The sequence below is a fragment of the Toxotes jaculatrix genome, chromosome 10, assembly GCF_017976425.1.
Source record: "Toxotes jaculatrix isolate fToxJac2 chromosome 10, fToxJac2.pri, whole genome shotgun sequence".
NCBI lineage: Eukaryota > Metazoa > Chordata > Actinopteri > Toxotidae > Toxotes > Toxotes jaculatrix.
In genome coordinates, this window is record NC_054403.1 from 12,636,592 (window position 1) to 12,657,392 (window position 20,801).

Genomic DNA, 20,801 nt, shown 5'->3' on the forward strand with positions numbered 1-20,801 from the left:
TCAACACGCCGGGTACGTCATATCCGGCCTCCAGCAACGCTGTCAGTGTCAAAGCTAGCAGGCGAGCAGCAGCTTTATTTGACAGCACGCTTAAGAGGAGATATCATCCGCTAGTTTGATTTTAACACGACGGGACTGGGTGTCTAAAGGTGTGTGAACGTGGTCCTGATGGGCAGTCTCCGTTCGGCTGCTGCGTGAGTTGGATATTTTCACTTCAAAACAAGGGTCGGAGCTAAAGGAAGAACACGTTGCCTGGCTGCTCGTCTTTGTCAGACAGTGGGTTTACCAGCAGTAAGTGGGTCGCTCGGTCAAGAAACACTATCAGTTTTAAGTGAAACCCCACAGATCTTGTACTCAGGATGCCGTGCCATAACCAGCAAATGAACAGTGTCAACAGCGGACAGGAGCACCCAATGAAGCAGGTGCGGTTTGCAAACAACAGCAGCAGTGTCCCCGCAGTGCTGACCAGCCCTGAACCAAGTGATGCCACCGCACATCCTGTCAGCCAGGACAACCTGGGACCGCAGCTCAAACTGCTTCCTCTCAACGACCAGATCCGGGAATTACAGACTATAATCCGAGACAAGTGAGTCCCTGCTCTTCCATCTTGACAGGCAGACCACAACAAATCGCAGGAGCAGGTCTGGTGGTTGTGGTGCAAACTTGAGTATGACAATATTTATGAAACTCTGAATCTGTGAGTGCATGTTTTTTTATATAAAGAGAGAGAGACACGATCAGTGGTATCTGCCAATACCCTAAATGAATCTAATCAAGCTAATATTTATATTTTCCAGGACAACCAGCAGAGGCGATTTTGTGTTTTGTGCCGACCGACTGGTAAGATCATGACTTCATTACTACGTAGTAGTGTCAGTGTGTGTATTTACCTTTATATCACTTTTTTGCCCAACAACAGATCAGACTAGTAGTTGAAGAGGGCTTGAATCAGCTCCCATACTCAGAATGCACTGTGACCACACCTACAGGTGAGGACATCTCTCTCTCTCTTTCTCTCTAACAACAAATTCAATGGTCAGGCCTAACATGTACAATCCTCCTGGACCAAGCTGGACAGAACAAATCAATTACAATAACACAAATGCAAATGCATACGCTTAAGCTTTAGTTTTACCTCCAGCATGGTACATGACTGAGTGGGCTTGTTCAGAACAGCTGCATTTGTGAAAATTCCTATTTCATTTTGTTCCTGCAGGGTACAAGTATGAAGGTGTCAAGTTTGAAAGAGGCAACTGTGGAGTCAGCATTATGAGGAGTGGTAAGTTAAACCTGTGGAAGCACACCTACCAAATTAGGGCCTTTGCTTTGTAAGGGCACAAAGTATGCCTGTCTTCCATGCATATGTGATTTCTGCCAACTCTGCACCATGCTGTACATTCTGTTCTGTACTCATTTGTCAGGGCAGGGTATTGTGTGTATCAGTACTCCATTCTTCTCAACATATTGATCCCTGTTGTGTTCTCTGTGTCTCCCCACAGGTGAGGCCATGGAGCAGGGTCTCCGGGACTGCTGCCGCTCCATCCGCATTGGCAAGATCCTCATCCAGAGCGATGAGGAGACACAGAAAGCCAAGGTCTACTATGCTAAGTTCCCCCCAGACGTGTACAGAAGGAAAGTGCTTCTCATGTACCCCATTCTTAGTAAGTAACAGAGAGCCGAGCGCAGTTCATCCTGCTGATGACTCCAGTTTACCACCTCCAGTGGCTCGTAAATGTCAAGAGATGTCCGTTTTTGTTTTGTTTTTTATGGCGTGTGCAAATGTAAAAACGCTTTCATGTATTTATTCATTTTGAGAAATCTCCCTTGAGTTGACCTTCACACCAAGTCCGCATTTCCACATCATACAGGCCCATTCACACTGTTCTGATAATTATAGCTCTCATGGCGGAAATTATACACTGCCTGGGAGATAGCCACCAAGCTGCTGAATAGCATAATGAGGGCCAACAAAAATAGTATCTTAATAGCCCTGGTTTCCCAATGTCAAAAAGCAGTATTTTTCTGCTCTGAGTTTTTGATAAAATATGATGGCAACCAAGCCAGGCTGAAGGTATGTTTTATTATGTCAGAATGATGGAACATAGGGCTACACTGATGCATGCAAGCAGGGTCCGAAATTAAAGCCTGCCAAGTGCCCAGACTCATGGGCGGATCAATCAGCACACAGCTCAGTACCTTTTTTATGATGTTAACATAATGCGGTAGTTACATGCAAACAGTCAAACTGTAATGATTTTAATTTTAAATGTCCTGCATGTAATGATATGCAAAACAGATTCACTGTAGAAGTGAATCAGGAAATTTAGCTTCAACATAAGTAGTTTTTATTTGTTTAAATGTAGTGACATTGTAAAAGATGGAACGCGAATCAGATGCCGAACCTTGAATTTTCTGTGTGGACAGGTACAGGGAACACGGTGATTGAGGCGGTGAGGGTCCTGATAGAGCACGGAGTCCAGCCCAGACATATTATCCTCCTCAGCCTCTTCTCTACGCCTCATGGTATATCAACACCGCCAGCGCACTGCAACTGCATCTCATCACCAATTTACTTGTGTTTACCCACCAGATCACACACTTAGTCCCCAGACTCCTCTCCACTTCTGTTCCTGTGTATCACTGTCGTCATACAATAAATCTACTGCTGGTAACCGCAGTGCTGTTCAGTGGCATCAGTCTTGCCCAGCAGATCAACCAGCAATGGTTTTATTATTTAAATTGTTTTTTTTTTTTTTAAGCCCTTGACCTTTCTTTTATCGCCATCATTGAGCCAGAATTCCTGCTTTAAAACAGCCTTGAAATCTGAAGGACATGTTACCATAAAATTTCCTAAGTCCTTTAATTCTCCTAAGAGGATGAAGTCTGTTGATTTTAATAACCCCACAGGCTTTCTTCAAGACAAACAAAAAAGAAAAGGTTTTAACATTTTTATTTGTCTGAAGCCTCCTAGTGGCCACTGCTGTAAAACACCACCCCATTCATAACACCTTTTTATATTTCTTCTAGGAGCCAAATCTATAATCCAGGAGTTCCCAGATATCACCATCTTGACCACAGAGGTTCACCCAGTGGCTCCGACACATTTTGGACAGAGGTACTTTGGCACTGACTGAACCGAGGACAACCTGAGGAACATGGTCTGCATTCTGAGTCCATTTTGTCGTTTTATTTAAATGTTTCTCATGTTCTCCTTGTTGTGCCAAATACTGCCAATTGAGCTCTAAAGTTCCTATACTGATACAAAATGAATAATCTGACTGTATTTATTATGTTTTGTTTTGATTTTTTGGTTTTGTTTTGTTTTTTGGGTTTTTTTTTGCAGCATATACTCTATCTGCTATAGAAAGAAAACAACACTGAACCATATAAAGAGTTCAACTTGGAGCATTTTATTTTGCATGTTACAACAACTGATGGATCAATAAAGAATTTATATTTGTTAACAGACAGAACGGAAAATGAAACTGTGTCAGTATTTTTGGTGGTTCAGAGGTGTTTAAAAAGGGAAGCGCCACAGTCACGTACTCCACAATTCAAAAGGGACCATATGTGCTCTAGCAATACTGAACTCCTGTTTGCAAAATGGGTATAATTTGTCATCTTCTCATTTTATAAATATCCTACTATTTGATAAAAGCACACTGCTTCAATAGTTTAAGTGTCACCCGATGGAGCAAAATAAACAGACACCGCCTGCAGCAGTTATGAATCAGTAAACTCAATAGGTCACAGGAAAAAAGCATAACATTATGACAATAAATAGACACAAGACTCCGTGAAACACTCAACATCCACATCTTTCCTAATGTTTTATACATGCTTTCAAACACTGAATCATACCTAAGATATAAACGACATACATTTTAATCAATAAATGACTCAAAGTATTTCTCAGACATGAGCAGCATTTGATTTGGCTTACCCAACACAGTAGAAAAAAACAGATCTGATGAAGCAAGTTAAAAGTGTCGAGATCAAACAGCATCCAGGTTTGATAAAGGCCTGACTTTTTACTCATACTGAATCAATGGGTGTACTCAATTACAAAAACGGTCCTCAACTAAGCACACTGGCTAAATATACACGTCCATAAGCCAAACAGCCTCGATAAGAAGGATCTGTTTTAGTGGTATTAAAAATTTCAAAATACATAAACACAGATAGTAAAAAATCAGAACATTATATATCAGAAGACCATTGACCTCTACCAACCAGTGGATGAGGCTCAGTTTTTATATATATATATATATATATATGCATGAAAAAAAAAGAACAAACAGAAGAACCTGTGTTCTCTCCTATGCATGATATGATTTTGTGCCTATAATGAAAGCTATTTTCACTTCGCTTTCCAATCACTCTGCATCCAAACAGAAGTGTTGTCTTACTAGGGATGGCTGATATGGTAGAAAACAACACTGTGATAATTATTAAAATCACAGTATCACAGTATGTGTTGTATGCTCATCCCAGACTTAAAACTCAAAACTGAGCACTGCATTTTTATTTTAATCAGCACTGTAGCCAACAGCATTTAAGTCATGATATACAGTTTATTCGTAGAGTGTGATTCCACTGAAAAATGGTCATTATGATAATAAGTTTTCCATAATACTCTGGTTTAGATGTCAGCATTAACTGAACCAAAGCTACAAATGTGTACTAGTTTTGTTTTGATAACTGTCACTAGTCTGATCAGACATTGGTAATGGCATTCTAACTCAAATATTAAGTATTAAATAAATACTCTTTTTTTTTTTTTTTAATTAAAACATACATGATAGGCTCTTTCGTAAATAGGTGCCTAAAATGTTGGCACAATCTATTCACAAGCAGGATGCTGGATACATTCTTAGGAGAAGTGGACTCCCAAAACACAGGTATAAATATGTTAATAAGGCGCAGGTTAAGTCAGGTATTCTAAAATGCTTATGTTCACTGGAAAAAGTAAAATTAAAATCTTAATACAGCATATTAACATTAATATTAATGTTAATATGCTGCAAGACCCAAAGTGGTAGAGGCCAGACAGCTGAATCACTACAAGAGACCTCTGGAGCATTATGGGTGCGAGGTCACGTTAAGATACCACCCTGCACAGACCAAGCTCTAAGGTGCAACTCTGTAAACTCAGCCCAACACTGAAAAAAAAATAGCACAGTGCCAGACAGAAGCTTCCCGATTAACAGTAATTTTGAATCCCACAGAGGCCCGTGCCTTAAGATGAATAACCAGAGGCAAATATACAACCTGCGGTAAATAACAGTTGCCTTTTTTTGTATGTGAGGTAATATTTTAAGTTTTTGTTTTTTTGTTTTTTCCCCGAATGAAACTGATACTGTTGCTTGTCCATCCGTGAGAGGAGAGGTGATGTTGCCGTTGGTCATCCAATGAGTTCATCTTTTCATCAATACGTAAAATGACAGGGGTAAAAGTGGCAATGTCAGTCCAAATACAGGATTTTATCCACTCTTTGGCCCTTTTCTGATTTCCTTCTTTTCTTTTTGTTTGTTTTTTGGAGTGTCTGAACATCCGTATGATTTGGAATGCATTTGCCTCGTGGTACACAGTGTGCGCAATTTAAATCTACATCCTCTGTACCAGTGTAAATTGTCCATAAATTAAATTACTATTCCTCCATTTCTATTGTAACAGAAGGGTCTTGGTCTTCAACTGGAAGGGAAAACAAAAAAACATTCAGCATGTAATTTTTTGTTTCAGGGTTTTCAGGGTTTTTGGTGTAACTGATTCAGCTCATATAGTAGTTAACAGCGCGTTGAATACAACCACCAGGTGGAAGCAGACTGTTATGGTTAGAATCCAAACACAGCAAACTATTAATACAGAGTTATACCTCCAGGTTGCATAACTAGAACAAATACTGCACAAATCTGCAGCAGTTTGGTGTGAATGCTATACCACAGAAAGTTCACACTCTCACCCCTTAGCCTTTTTTTTTTTTTTTTTTTAATCTAAGGTGACAAAGTGTGTCTTCCTGTGAACTGCTTACAGTGCTAGAAGACTTACAAAGGTGACTTTCTCTACAAAATATTGATATGTATTGTTATGTAATTTTTAAATGTGAACCCTTTGTGTTTGGAACAATGAGTCATGGAAAATTTGGGGTCTTGGGATGGATCCAGAAAAATGTCCTGAGGTATTTGCAGGTTCCTGTTAGCAAATTCGTGTGTTGTTAGAACTGGTGAAATCAAACTAGTGGAAATGAAATAAGGTCTTTACATCTTAATGTGCAGCTGAAACTTTGAGGATTATTTTTGCTAACAGCAAAACATTTGTGTCAGGCTTGAGAGCATGCATTTGTCTCTTGCTGTCTGGTTTAGTTTTGACTTTGCAGCCTCACCTAAAGTAAAACTGCAAAGTCATCTGAGAGGTGAAAACTACCAAATAAAAACCTAGAATTAACCACATAATGAGTTTTGGGAAGACAGCTGAGCACATCATGAGTCTCAAGATGTTTTTAATGGATTTTTTTTTAAAAACGTAAGGGCCAACAACTTGTGAAGAACAAGCTAAGGCCAAAAGCAGCAGGCTGGTTGGTGGTTTCTAAATGTGGCAGATACATTACAGCAGTGGGTTTAGACAAAACCAAAATTACACTGTTATCAATTATGGCAAGATTAGAAGCAGAAATAAGAACACTGTCTCTCATGCTTTGTGTAAAGAAAAGTGCATGATGACTGCTTTGGTTTGGCAATACATTATTTAACTTAATAACCTCATTAGCAGGACTGACTATGCTTTGAAAGTTATGGAGATTATAGAAGGACATTAAGCAACACAAGAACCATTACCTTTTTAGTATGTAACTGCTCTTCATCATATCATATTATTGTTACACAAGAACTAAACTACTCTCTTTCAAGGACACAATTTCACGTACAACTAGGGTAGGGAATGATTACTAAGCATGACTAAGGGGATGATTATATCCATTATCACTTAATACACTGTCTTTCTATTCTATAATAATATCTGATTGTTTTTTCGGTAAGATGTCAAAATAGTGGTTATTTCCAGAGGTGACAAGGTCTTGTCTTCAGATTGGATGCTTTGATCAACCAAGATTCGAAACCCCAACCATACTGAATTTACTCTTTATTAGAGATATGAAACAAAGAAAGCGAGAAAACCCTCACACAAATGTTTGGCATTTTTCTGCTTTTTCAGCTAACTGCTCTGGATTCACTCACTAAATTAAAATCGTGGCAACACTTCTTTACTTGCATCACAGCTTCTACGGAGAGCTTAGAGGCAAGACAAACAACTCACAGTCGAATTCCTTTTTTCCGGTGCCACCAATCTCCCATATTTTTACGGATTAGGTGAAATATCTTGTGGTGAAACCCTAAAACTGTCACATTTACTGAGATTAAACAACTGTGCTGCTACTGGGAAATGTTGATCCAGTTTATCAGGTGACACCTGTCCTGGTTGACAATGCAAATACTGTCTAGTTGTTGAACTTGATTTTAAAAGAAAGTTACCGATGTCAGCTTTAAAGATACTGAAAAGCATGTATGTTCTAGGTACTACTGCAAGAGTGCGGATGTATAAATGTGGCAAAAAAAAAACGTGACTCACCCAAGCTTCCTTCCTCGGAGCCATCATCTGACTCCTCCCATATGTCCTCATTAGCTAATAAGGGGTTCTGGGACTCAGAACTCCGATTCTTCAAGGGGAAGTAGTGACCGTTTCCTTGGCTGACGTGTACATTGCACAAAACAAGATGGAAGCTAGTTAAGGAACCATGGCCATTAACTAACCCCATCCACTGATCCAATCCTTCATTCGACATACAAGTGCATGACAAATGCAAAATGAATCAGCTAATTATGCATCTTAGCTTGCTGTCTCCTGACAGCACACTCACCTTGTGAAGACAGGGATGAACCACAGTCTCCGATCCTCCCCAAATACCTGCTGCAGGTTTTTGCGTATGCCAACATTGAAGCCATTTCTGTCTGGTCCAGCAACAAAGACTGGAGCTGAGAAGGCCTCTAAAAAAGGAAAAACATCTGTGGGTTAGAATATGCTTTCATGCTTCAGCTCTCCATCTAGTTTTACAAAGGACATACATTCATAACTAAAAAAAAAAAAGCTTCAGCAAATAATTCATCTGTTATTTAAGCAGTGAGAGAGCAGCTTAATGAGCAGAGTCCAAGGAGTTTTCCAAAAAATATGTAAAACCTCACCTAAAGTGGATCTGTTCTTGGCCACCAACCAACAGTGATAGCCAAACAGGAACATGAGACTGACGAAGAACATGAGCGCCACAAACATGAGGAAGAGGACATGGAACTTCGCCGGCCTATTTGTCAAGTCCCCCTGGGAGAGAGAAACAAGAGAACTAGAAACTTGAGAGAAATGGTGGGCTTTAAAAAGGTATAACTGATGACAAAGGGCTTAGTTCTCTGATTCCTGTGGAAGCGCCATAGTGCTGACTACATACAATTCAAACTTGGCGTATGACTGCACTGTCTGATGCTGAGCATGAGTGATCATTTCGAGTAATGACACTCACCACCCAGAATTTGAGGAAATACTGAAAGACTGTTGCTGCAATGAATATGCAGTACAGCATAGAGTAGGAGAGGAAAAGCAGGAAAAACTTGTAGTTGGAAAAGCCCACACAGTTGTTGACCCTAAAAGAGAAAGAAAATGCTGGTGTTAGAACAAAATTAATACATGAAATGAGTAAGTTAAAAAACTAATTAGTAAGTAAAAAATACAGGCTAAGTCACAACTTACCAGGGACAATGATGGTCCATCTTTAAGACACATCTTTAAAAGAAAAACATAAAACTCAATTTTTTTTCTACATATAATTTTGACAGCATGGTGACTATGGTAAACAATAAATACCTTAATAACCTTTCACACATCATAAAACTCTTCTTCAGTTTAACTTCCAGCTTTTCATACAGCAATCTTTCCATGCATTCTGACAGGGGTCTGCTGATTTCTTTTGGTAAAACCGCTGTTCTGATTGATCATTAGGATATTAAGAGATAGTGTGCCAACAAAGCAACACCTTCTAATTATCACAACAGTCCCTAGCCAACCAAATATCCCCTTGCCTAAGGCAATCTCCCTAGATGAATGGTTTGAGGAGGAAAGGGTGACTTACGTTTCACAAACCGAGCAGTGGTGACAGCGGTCAGGCTTCAGTACCTGGCAGCGATCGCAGAACCTGATAGCTAGAGACAAGAGGATGGCCAGTTGAATGAACGATATTTGAGCTGAGCTTACCCTTCACTTACTTCCTGCAGCCTTGAACTTAGCCTTAGCAATCAGCACTAATGAAAGAGATACATTGGCTGATTACTGTGGATGGGGATGCTCAGGAGCACACACAAAGCTAATTGTCCTTTCCTTCTCGCTTTCAGCGGACACAGATTATGTGTGAGATGACGGACCGTGGCTAATGTACCTGTCTTGTAACCCCACTGGTTTGGAGAAATGGCAAATAAGTGAATAGCACCATAAGAAATCGTACAGCAGGAAAATATATATTACATGAGAGAACAGTCTACCTCCAGATTGAGCTCGAGTGAAGATGGGCAGTTTCTTTGCGATCTCAACCAGGATTTGTTTCTGAGCATCTGGCCTCTCCTCCATCTCGTACCTTTGTTTGTCTGAGTATGACAGCTGAAACTAAAGCAACAGACATGCAGCATGATCAACGCCACAGTATATTACAGCCTTTTGGTTGTAGTACAGCGAGTAAGGTCATGTTCTTATCATCTGTTAGAGTTCAGGATACCTTTTTGCATGGTGATGCAGGAGGGGTAAAGATGGACTTCCAATAGGTCCAGGAGAACATCACAAAGCAAACATGAAATACCAGCAGATAGACCACTGAAAAAACAAAACACCAGTCACAATAATACACACAAAAAAACACCATGGCACAAATGTTAAAATGCTGTTTAGAAAGGAACAATGTGTGTAGCATGAAATTCAGTGGGTAAATCACCTTTTTCCAATGTGTTGTTCAGTGTGACTGTAAATAAAACAACAACAACCACAATAAGGCATAATAAAAACACAAGCCGGATGTCAGAAACGAGAAACAGCGTAGCTATCTCTTTGTACTGACACCAGTTTCATTATTCAAAAGAGGAACTACATTTGGGGAATTACACGACTAACCAGGTTGACAGGTTGTAGCTCAGAGGCAACGACAATAGCCGGTCATTTTTATGAATACACAGTTAATACTGTCCGCTTAGTGGCACTAAGAAATGAAATTACGGCTCACTTCGTGAAAGCTAACTTTAACGTAGACCCAAATAAAAGCACACACCCTTCGCCACTTCCGCCTGGTTTGCTAGCTCCTGCTGTGTCTACAACGTTATTTTTTGTCAACACTGCTGTGCGGCAATCTGCGGCGTCTACACTTTAAAACGGTCAAAATCACAACAAACGACACACAGTTCGTCGTACTCACAGAGACATAGCTCAAAGACGTAGGCGTAGTATGACCACAACACCACGGAGGTTATGATAAGCACAGGTATCCAGGAGAAAACCCTTTGACAACATCTCAAACCTCTGGAGAGAGCCATGTTCCATCTAACCGCTGTTCTTCTCTGCGATCGTCTATCATGCCTGGATTTATCCATCGGTGGCATCGGGGAGCGATTCACCGCACTGCAGCAACTAAACCAGTATACTGATGGCAAAAGAAAAATCAATCAGAACAGCTAAGTCCTGGACCTCATACTCTATTTGAGCTCAGGAAAATAAAAAGAAGTCACATAGAAAACATTTTAGAAGAAGACAATCAATATATAAGGCGTTTTCAAGACAGTCGGACAGGACACAGAAAGCACGAGTCATCGATCTAATGATGGCTGAATTAAATTTCTTGGCACTTAAATGAAAAGAGCCATTATTAGGAAAACCACTGCTTTTCTGCTATAAGTCAAATGGTCTGACCCTATTTTTCAAGAGGAAAGCAGAGCAAAGATGTAAACAAGAGGAGAGGAAGCACAATGTAGATAATTTAGTATATGATATTTTGGCTTGATTCCATATTCCAACTTAATTCCAAATGTTACATAGTAAATTATCTACATTCATGTATGGGAATGCCATTAAGCAGCAAACTTTTATCTTCAACAGAGGGTTTGACTCTACCGTCATTGCAGGTGGCAGTTTATTGTACCTGCATGGGACTGGTATACATGAAAGAAAATTTACCCATAGTCCCTAATCTGTGTTGTATTAGCTCTGATATTACTCTCTTTAAATAACCAGAAAACCTGTGGTTAAGTATTCTATGCAAATCCTAACAACCATTTTCTAAATGTGTGTCTTCCACTGGTGCAGCTATAAGGCATTTACATTACACTCATTTGGCTGATTCTTCTTTTCCACAAAACATCTTTAATTTTATTCCCATTCATGCATACTTAACTTGGGAGTAATTTGGGATCTAACGTCTTTTCAAGGACCCATAAGAGCACTGCCAAACAGCTGTCACCACTTTGTTTTCTACTACTTGAAGATTTTATGTCATGATCTTATTTGGGCCCCACACCATGAGCTAACACAGTGATGTATTCCAGTACTATAGCCCAACCAAAACTGATTTTTTGAGGCTGATATATTATTTAAGTGGCAGTTCATTTTTTAATATGAATGGAAAATATAGATACCACTTATAAATATTTTGATAAGGATTTTGATGATATACTGTACCAAATGAGACATTTTAGAGTTTAAAACAAACTTTTCTCCGATGGACAAAATGCAACAGCAACACTGTTTCTAAGTTCTCACAAGTATATTTTTGGCGTGTCTGTACTGCAATGTCATGTTATTTATCCTCTGACACATATACTGTACATATACCTATAACATCAGTCAGGCTCTATGAAGTATTAGCAGGTAGTCTGTCGTTCTTTAGACCCTTGGAGTCAGGAAGTTTTTCTTTATTAGATTGTGGACAGCAGACAGTGAACAAAAAGTGAGATAGTTGGGGGATGACAGGCAACATACTGTATCCAACTGATCCTGAACCACGGACGAATTTAACTTTAACACAGTACTTTTTCAATTAAGTCCTCTTGTTAACTCCTGTGTGCTTGATTTGTAGGGTACACAACCGGCTGCATTTCTGCAGGCTACACACGCACCAAAAAAACACCAAATTGTTTTGACCTCCCAAGAGCTAAACTGGATGAGAATTCTTTGAAAGTGAGCCCCGAATGCTTCTGCAGTTAATTAGCTTTTTAACAAAAAGAATAATGTTCACCCTCTTGCTCAGCGGATTACATCATCTTTGGTTTGTTTCGTATCGTACTTTAATGTGATAATCTTGCGCTGACTTTCATCCCGGCCCGCCCCAACTTACACAGCTAGCAGGCAAAACGTGGTGATTTGAGTGGATTCAATTAAACTTTAATGATGCTATGGAGTCATTATATGCATTGCATATGCATTAAACGCAGCAGTAACTCAATACATCAGAGGAAAAATATAATTAAAAGAAGAAAAGAGAAAATAATTGCTACACAAGTGACAAATCCGGTACTTGGACATGTTATGTACAATACATTATATGAATGGTCTCTATTCCAGTAAAGATGTGTAAAAGAACAGCAGTAATATCACTGGCAGCAAAATAAAGACAGGGTGACACTTGTCCATTGTTAAAATAAATAAACAAATAAAAAAAATAAAAGAATAAAAAGTTGTTTAACATCAATGCATTGAAAAGAAATGTGGAAAAATGTGCAGCACATGCTATGCAAAAATGTTTTCCTAACTTCTGTTTACATTAATGGAGGACAAGGTGTCATTCATTGTATATGAACTTTGCAAGCAGTATCACATTCTGCAGTATAGTCCAAAGCACAGGTCGCTGGGTTTGTATTAGCAGTATCAGTAGCTGCTTCAGTTTTCCCTGGCTGCCTCAGTGTGAGGCCATTTGGTCAGAAACTACTGAAGCTGTGATTGATATTTTTCAGAATAGCTTCCTGTCACACCTTCGAGGTATGAGGTGGAACCTGTAGGCGCATTTCATGCATCAGCTCATCACAGAGGAGGTAAAAAGGATTGTGTGTTACTGTCTCCAGGGTATCAGGTTCAGCCCTATGACAGCCAGGCTTTTCAACAGTTTGTTTATCCTGCTGGCCTCCCCTGTCCTCGTCTCAACACCAAAGCTAATGATGCTCAAGAAACAACTGATGACATTGTACGCCTGCATGCAAAAAAGACTCATCAAGAAGAACAGTTTGATGTGTTTTCTTCTGCTCAGTGCCACAGTGTTATCATTTTATTTGACGTACAGGAGTGCAGTGTCTCCAGCTGCTCACTACAGATGGTGACGGATGTCAGTTCTCTCACTCTGCTGGAAATTAACAGCTTCTTCTTCTTCTTACTGAGGCTGAGCTGCAGATGATTCTCCTTTCTCTAGTTGAAATTCCCTGTCAGAGACTTGTAATCCCTCCAATGCACATACTTTTATGAGAGACAAGCCTGCTGTTGTGGGAGTTAGAAAGAGGGTGTATGATATCTACAATGCTCTGGAGCCAGAGAAACTGCAGCCAACGTGTAATAGAGTATCTTGTCTCACTGATGAGTCAGAGGAGCTGACTTATGGTCCCTAAACTATCATCCCACTCCACACTCTTAACACCTATAACATGACACAATGTTTCATAATTTCATTAAGATCACATAGTGAAAAACCATAGAACCAGTTTAGATATTTTATTTTTCACTATGTGCATGCGCAGGCAAAGTTGCTAACTCTCAGTTACTCTTTTATTAGCTTAGTTTGTCTCTGTTTTCTCTTAAAAGTGAAGCTTGAGACATTTTGGGACAAAATAAATAAATAAATAAATAAATAAAAATCATCACTATATGCAATATCCAGGAGTCGCCCATGGGAGGCACTGTGAGACTGTTTTAAAACCACTGACTTTCATCCTTTCCACCACAAACACAATCATCTGAGCAGCTTACATCGCTTCTTCTACTCATTGCTCTCAAATTTGAACATGAATATGGTTCAAGTCAAATGTTATTTGCATGTGAACTAATTAGCAGTGTTCATCCCACCGTGTAAGTTTTGTTGTCTGCATCAAAGGGAGATTGAGCCTAGACGGCAGTTTGTGTGAGCATCAAGGTCCATCCAGTTAAACTAGTAATTAGATTAGTCTGAACATAGACTTGTGTTTTTATGGCTCATAGTTATTTTAGTAGGACAAAAAAAAAGAGAGAGAAAATGATCTTATTCCCTGAAGACCAGTGTATCTGATGTCACTATCAGCGCTGATTTTTGTTTGAGTGTGCAACTCTCTTCTTTGATATATCGCATTAATTTCTCCTCCAGCCCTTCAGAGAGATGCTGCTTCAGTTTACTCCTTTTGTTCTAAAGATTTATGACATGCCGTCATCCTCTGACGTGGCCGTCCAGCACAATGCGTAGAAACTAGTGTAATAGTCTCCCCATTACTGAATGCTGTGAAACTTTTCATCATGTCATGGGACCCGAGAGTCACTGGAGCATGTAACCGTGGACTCTAACGGCCCAGCAGGACTGTTGAACCCAGGCTGCGTAGAGATGCTTTGTGTGCCTTTACAGTACTACCTGCTCCCCCCTTCCCCCTCACCTCCTTTACGTAATGCAGACTCAGTCTCTGCAGTGCCTTCTGGGATAGGGGTGTGAGGTGAGAGCTGCACCCAATACTGACCTCCTCTCTTCCATCACACATGTCCTCTCCCCTCTCTCTGTAGGCCTAGTCCTCTCCCTGACATCTTCTCCCACTTCAGCACATTGTCCGTCGCTGGCTCTCCATCTAACTCTTGCTCTCTTTGCCTCCCCCCATCCCTTCACCCACCTCTTCCTCTGCCCTTCCCCTTCCTCTCTCTTCATGCAACAGTGTCGGCAGCCGGGTGATGACAGCTCCTCTCTCATTCAGCAGCTCACTGGAGGCAGGGAGCGGCCATCCATCCATCAGCACGGCAGCAAACCCCTCCACTACAAAGCCATTGTGACGAGCAAAATAGTAACCGCCTTTTAATCAAAACATTTACCCCCGTGTAAAAGTATAACACAAACAGCTCATATCAGCAGGTTGAGGCAGACTCCCCGACTCAGAGATGTGTGTGAGCGGAGCGTGTTGGAGGTGCATTCCATGCCGCCCCGGTGGTAGTCTACATAAACAGACAGTAGGGGCTGGAGGAGAGCCCGTTTGGGGAGAAGTCATGCGTGGCTGCAGAAAAGTGCAAAAGGACCTGGGTTTGCAATGTACCACCATGCAGGCTTTTTTAACAGGAGAGAGCAGCACAATGGTCGACACAATCCAGTGTTATTTGAGTTTGCACTTGAGCTGCTGCTCACTGTTATGCCTTGAAGATGAAGTGGCACTCTGAGCGTGCATTTCATTTGACCCCTGAGACTCTCATGTCATGCAGTTGTGCTCTGCAGTCACGGCTGATTCAGGGAATGCCGATGATGCTAAGCACTTGGGAGGGTGATTCATTTGGGAGGTGTGTTTGTGTGTGTGTATGTGTGTGTGTATGTGTGTGATGAAGGGAATGGAGGTGTTCCTTGTTTTGTGTGTTTGCAGACTGTACTTCTGTCTCCATTTTTTTTTTTTTTTGCAACACCATACAGTGATGCAGTATTGAGTTTGATAGGATTTCCATTTCATTCCCTGCATGCTTCAGTGTCTGGACAGGGAATTCATCATGTGTACATCCGTTTGAAGTCAATATGGAGCACATATTGGAAAGTCTGCATTCATTTTAACATATTGTCATTGGTGTGTGTCCAGGTGATCAAAGAGTCACTGCTCTGAGTTGCCCACATTTAGACAAAAGGTATGTGTGCAAAAATCAGACATGAGCACAGGAGTAATTAGAGAGACAGACCAGTACAAGAAAACACAGCTATGACTTCACAGAACATAGTCACACACGTCATTTGCAATTTAGCTTAACACAACACAGAAAAAGACTTAATGCATTCCACCATTAACCTATTAACACCAATGCACAGCACTGCGGTGAGAAATGTCTCGAAACTTGTTTTGGTGCATTATGCATGCGAGAATAAGTAATGCTTGAACCGGGGAGAATAATGCATGTCAAATCTGCATTTTTAAGTCATACAGCCAAATGTTCTGACTGTGAGGATGACTGCAGAGCTTCAAGGTCTGGTTCTCACCCCACTGATAGACACAGCGCACTACAGATGTCTGGAAAGCTGTTGGGTTGGTGTGACATCAGCAAACGGCACTCAGTGGACCAAGAGGAGTCCTTAAACAGGGCTATATTTCTGCCTGGCTTCTGCTCATATTCACACTTAACAGCAGAACAAACAATGACAGGGCGGGGAGGAATTGCAGACACCTCACCCAGCATGTGTGAAAATAAATCTGCTCAAGGGTGGAGACCTGTGTGTCTTCAACAATCATGGAAATTTCAGTGGCTACGCCACGAACGAGGGCTCCATGCGTTTTAATAAAGGCATGTCATTACACCGTGTGCGTGTCATGCGCTCGTGGGCGATTTCTGTATCACAGGTTGCCTTGAAAACCCACGTGGAGTTCTTTTCATTGCCTCGATGCAGACCGGATCGAAACTGTGAACGTGTTTCATCTGTATCATTGTTCTTGATCTCCGTGCTTGTCATCAAACAGATTAATTGCATTTTGCCAAGTGATGAAGTACTACATTGTGTCTAACCACATGATAATATTTGGTGGAGAACATCAAAGAACAACTGTAGCAGCTTTGTCGCTTTCAAGAGCCCCTTTGAAAGCTGAAACTGTCTAAACTTAACCAGCTATTTGCCACTGAAAGTACGCTATGGAAAATCTCATCTGGAGATAACCCTTTTCTAATCAGAGATAGTGAGAACAAAAGGCAGTCCTCTCACTCCTAAACTCATTTTCATCACCCCGTGTTAACTTTCCATAAATACGATTGGTTGCACCAATATGTGCTCTTTGACTGAGTGAAAAGGAAGTGGTTGTTAAGTGCTGCTGGTGAGAAACAAACAGAGGCTGGGGAAAAGACAGAGCACAGCGGTGGACACACAGATGGCAGCTGGAAAGTCTATCATCTCACAGGTTTAGATGCTGTTTGCCTTGCATTGTACTCAAGCCTCCAGTGCCCCCGAAGGACGCTTATCTGCGGCGGTACACTCTTTCCATGAAACACAGACACAGTCACAACATATATAACACCACACACAAGGAAAATGTAACAATGAGTACAACCTCCCCGTCCTTTAGTATGTTTTGCTGCAGGTTATGAATTCAAGTAGGTGAAGGAAAAACAGACTTTTTTTTCCCTCTCCTGCTTGTATCAAACTCTGTGGAGATAGAGCAGGCAGCAAGAACACATAATAGCAATAACCGGAGCACAAATATGTGAACATCCCTTTTTCCCATACTGCCTCAGAAAACAGATTACTCACTGATGGTGCAGCAGGGAATAGACTGAGGTAGACAGTGGAAGGCCTCATTGGGTTCTGATGATCCAGTCCTACTGACGCAACCACATCAGCTTCACATGGGACCAAATCAGTCTTCTTCCGCCATGGGTGTCTGTTACTCATCCTCATGAATACACACCACTGTGCCTATATACACACACATAATGACCTCCATATATCAGTCAGTTGCTCTCAGGATTAATGATGCAGAACTATTAAAGCATAAATAAGCTTTAAAGACTTATTGCCTACTGTATGAAAGTCAGCGATGAAAAATCCAGGTGGAAAAACAAATCTTATTTTCTAACTGTACTTTAATTTGCCATGTTGCTGATTTCACACTCACCTGAAGACACGGCCCTGGCTGGTGGGAGGACAGAGGTTAACTCAAGTGTCAGCACCAAAAACTCCAGATGTGACCAGATGTGTGCAACTCTATCAGAGCCAGATGATGCAAAGAGCTGAGCTCTGACAGCGCAGTAATGTGGCATAAAGAAAATCTGGGTGACAACAGCTCATCTGTCTCCTGCTACGGCAGCTTACAGTAATTTATGAGCACCCCATCTGAACCATACACAAATGAATGCTTTCCAAGATTACATGCTCATAAATATTCTGACGAACGCCTTGAATGAAGAGGTGACCCCATCAATGACAATAATTTACATTTCAAAGGTTGCAAAAACACTTTAATGGCTTGTTTTTTTTTCTTTCCCCTCTGTAAATTCGAGTATGGGTTGACTGTTTTCCCAGCACTGCATGGAAAGGGTCTGGAGTTATCATCGCGGAGGAGATTCCAGAGCAGGTACTTAAGGGAATCTGTTTCCATGCTCCAGTTTAACACACAGGGGCAGAGAGTGAGAAAGGCAGACTGCGAGAGTGGAATAAATAGAACAGAGAGAGAAAGAGAGATGAATGTGGGAGGGAGAGAGATGGAGAAAAAGACGAGATGGCTGACGAGTAATGAGAGCAAAGAGCAGACAGGAGGGTAAACAAAGCATAGGTAAAGGAGATTAAGAAGATATATGAATGTGGGGGGGGGGGGGGGGGGGGGGGTGCTGACAAAGAAAGAAAAAAGAAAGATGCATGTATAAGGAGCAAATAAAATATGTATGGGGGTGGAAAGGGGCTTATTGAGTTAGTAATGTAGTCAGAGCTCCCAGCACTATGAGAGAAGGCAGCCAAAGGTGGCACAGTCACTGAGTTGTAAACCACATTAAGAAATCCCAACCTTTGCATTTAAAGCCCCCTGATGTAGGCACTAATGTGTTTTCATGCTCCGGGTTACCAAAACAAACGGGGTGACCGGGTTTTGTCCTGTTTTGCGAGGAATGTAACAGATGCAGTCTGGAGCCGCAGGGGGCTGGTTGGTAGTCATAGCACATGTTGTTGACCTTGTCTGCACCCCCAAGAAACCTGGACCTGTCGCTGTAGCTGATACATACATGCCTTTGAAGTGCAGACAGACGGACAGACAGACAGCCAACCGTAGAAACAGGGCACATGTGCCATTTCAAATCCCTGCCTATGCCAGCAGAAGCACTTCATTAGCTGACATTGCTTATAAAAATAGAAAATGATACATAAACCATGTGTCTTGCAAGTTGTTACTCATACAGTAAAGAAATTTCATTCCAGTTTGTACAATTATGCCTCACGCCTGAGGGCTGACATTGTGTAATCAGTCGTGATAAAAAGAAATACTAACAAAATCCTGTCTGTTGCCAATATAAACAACAGTGTTTAATCCCTAATAAAGACAGCATTCAGGTAGATGGATGCGGTTTGTCAGAAAGAGGAAGAAATGCAGAAATCAAAACTGAGTCTCTGCAGCTCTGAGAGGCTGCACTGAGACACAGTGGTGCTTTGAGCTAAATGTTAATATCAACATGCCCACAATGCACATGGTGATGTTAAGTTGGTATAATATTACCATGTTCATGATGAACATGGTAAGCATTAGCATGCATACTTAAACTAGCTAACATGCCTGCTTAGTGTGTTAGCATGCTAAAATTTGTAACACTAACACTACATGCAAACTATAACTTATGCTGGTGTTTTTTTAGTTTTGCAAGTATTTGGTCATAAACCAAAGTACACATATCTGTGCAACATTTCGTGCCATTTCTTTTTGTTGAGCTATGTCACTCGACAAGTGAAAATTTGGACGTGCTGGTGCCAGGTTCATTGAGATTCATCCTCTGGACACTATGAATTTCACAACAGTCTAACCAACAGTTGCTGAGATGTTTCAGTCAAGATGAAAGTGGTGAACGAAGCTATATTACCACGCCGCTAGTATGGCTAAAAATGTGTAGAGATGAAAGGGTTTATAAACAGATGAATGATTGTTATTGTTAAACAGATTTAATTATATTCTGAATGAAAATCAACCGTATCTAATTGACTTGCATTGGTTCATGCTATAAGTCAGTTAATCCATTTCTGTCAGTAAGTACAAAGACTTTTTTTCTTTTTTTGTCAACAGCTTGTTTTATCAGTAGGGGAAAGCTGGTTTCATTGAAGGTCTTTCCACTGATGTATTTTAAACACTCCATCTTTCCATTGGCAGTGTCATACAAACCCTGGCAGATGACTTTGTCTCCCCTGCGTTGGATCCAGTGTTACAGTCCCACTGCTGTCAGGAGCCACCGGCCAGGCCGACAGCTGCCTGGAAAGAGATCTCGTGGGTCCAAACAGAACCTTAGTTGGGGTCCTTTGGGTCTCAGCATGTCTGTAAATCCTCATCCAGTCTTTGGTATCCCAAATGCTCCCAGTGCTCACAGATACATTCACCCCCACAGACTGTGGACTACACCTGCAGAGACCCCAATGCCTACTATGGCATGCCATTCCAGAGGCTATTATAAATTTGACAACGTAAGTAATCACTGTCAGAAGAGTGCAAACACAAGTACTTCTTAATGTGTGTGTGATTCATTGATGGGAAACAGTAAGTGAATGGGTATAAACATGTTTCACTTGGATAGTCATGTAAAGTTAATATTATGAGCAACTGTTGTATGTCTGGCTTGGAGGGAATTCAGGCTAATAAGAATGGCACTACTGTTGTTTTGCTTCAGATAATCTTCAGCAGATTTTTTTGTAGTTAGTTGCAGTGTTACAGATGAGCTACCTCATGCAGAACTCATGCATTCATGCTAAATCCATACAGCAAGAGTTGTGCAAAGGTAAAATTACACCGTCAGTGCATGCTGCTCTGCAGACGAGAGAGATATGCATTGTATATACAGCAGTGTTTCTGTCTCCATGACGACAAATTCAACTTGCCCAC

At 41.0% G+C, this 20,801-nt stretch overlaps 2 protein-coding genes across 2 annotated transcripts; one reads left to right on the forward strand and one right to left on the reverse strand.

Annotated features, from left to right (window-relative positions):
- Positions 1–16: 16 nt before the first annotated feature.
- uprt (uracil phosphoribosyltransferase (FUR1) homolog (S. cerevisiae)) lies at positions 17–3,468 on the forward strand. Its single transcript, XM_041048921.1, has 7 exons — positions 17–586; positions 798–840; positions 920–989; positions 1,217–1,279; positions 1,500–1,661; positions 2,425–2,523; positions 3,028–3,468. The coding sequence occupies exons 1-7, from the start codon at positions 360–362 to the stop codon at positions 3,132–3,134; spliced, it is 771 nt and encodes a 256-aa protein (XP_040904855.1). The 5' UTR covers positions 17–359; the 3' UTR covers positions 3,135–3,468.
- A 1,239-nt stretch (positions 3,469–4,707) lies between these two features.
- zdhhc15b (zinc finger DHHC-type palmitoyltransferase 15b) lies at positions 4,708–10,629 on the reverse strand. The gene is made up of 11 exons (XM_041048919.1): positions 10,493–10,629; positions 10,019–10,045; positions 9,806–9,900; positions 9,576–9,696; positions 9,170–9,239; positions 8,791–8,823; positions 8,564–8,684; positions 8,235–8,367; positions 7,913–8,039; positions 7,624–7,742; positions 4,708–5,694 (listed from the first exon to the last, which is right to left on the reverse strand). The coding sequence occupies exons 1-11, from the start codon at positions 10,608–10,610 to the stop codon at positions 5,651–5,653; spliced, it is 1,008 nt and encodes a 335-aa protein (XP_040904853.1). The 5' UTR covers positions 10,611–10,629; the 3' UTR covers positions 4,708–5,650.
- Positions 10,630–20,801: the final 10,172 nt, after the last annotated feature.

What these genes read in the sequence shown, in the direction of transcription:
- uprt (XM_041048921.1), top strand. Translation starts at nt 360, where the DNA reads ATGCCGTGCCATAACCAGCAAATGAACAGTGTCAACAGCGGACAGGAG. An exon ending in CACTGTGACCACACCTACAG is followed by an intron (nt 990 to 1,216) that starts GTGAGGACATCT and finishes TTGTTCCTGCAG; the next exon opens with GGTACAAGTATGAAGGTGTC. An exon ending in CCTCTTCTCTACGCCTCATG is followed by an intron (nt 2,524 to 3,027) that starts GTATATCAACAC and finishes TATTTCTTCTAG; the next exon opens with GAGCCAAATCTATAATCCAG.
- zdhhc15b (XM_041048919.1), bottom strand. Translation starts at nt 10,610, where the DNA reads ATGGCTCTCTCCAGAGGTTTGAGATGTTGTCAAAGGGTTTTCTCCTGG. An exon ending in CTGCATCACCATGCAAAAAG is followed by an intron (nt 9,697 to 9,805) that starts GTATCCTGAACT and finishes CTGTTGCTTTAG; the next exon opens with TTTCAGCTGTCATACTCAGA. An exon ending in ATGGACCATCATTGTCCCTG is followed by an intron (nt 8,685 to 8,790) that starts GTAAGTTGTGAC and finishes TTTCTCTTTTAG; the next exon opens with GGTCAACAACTGTGTGGGCT.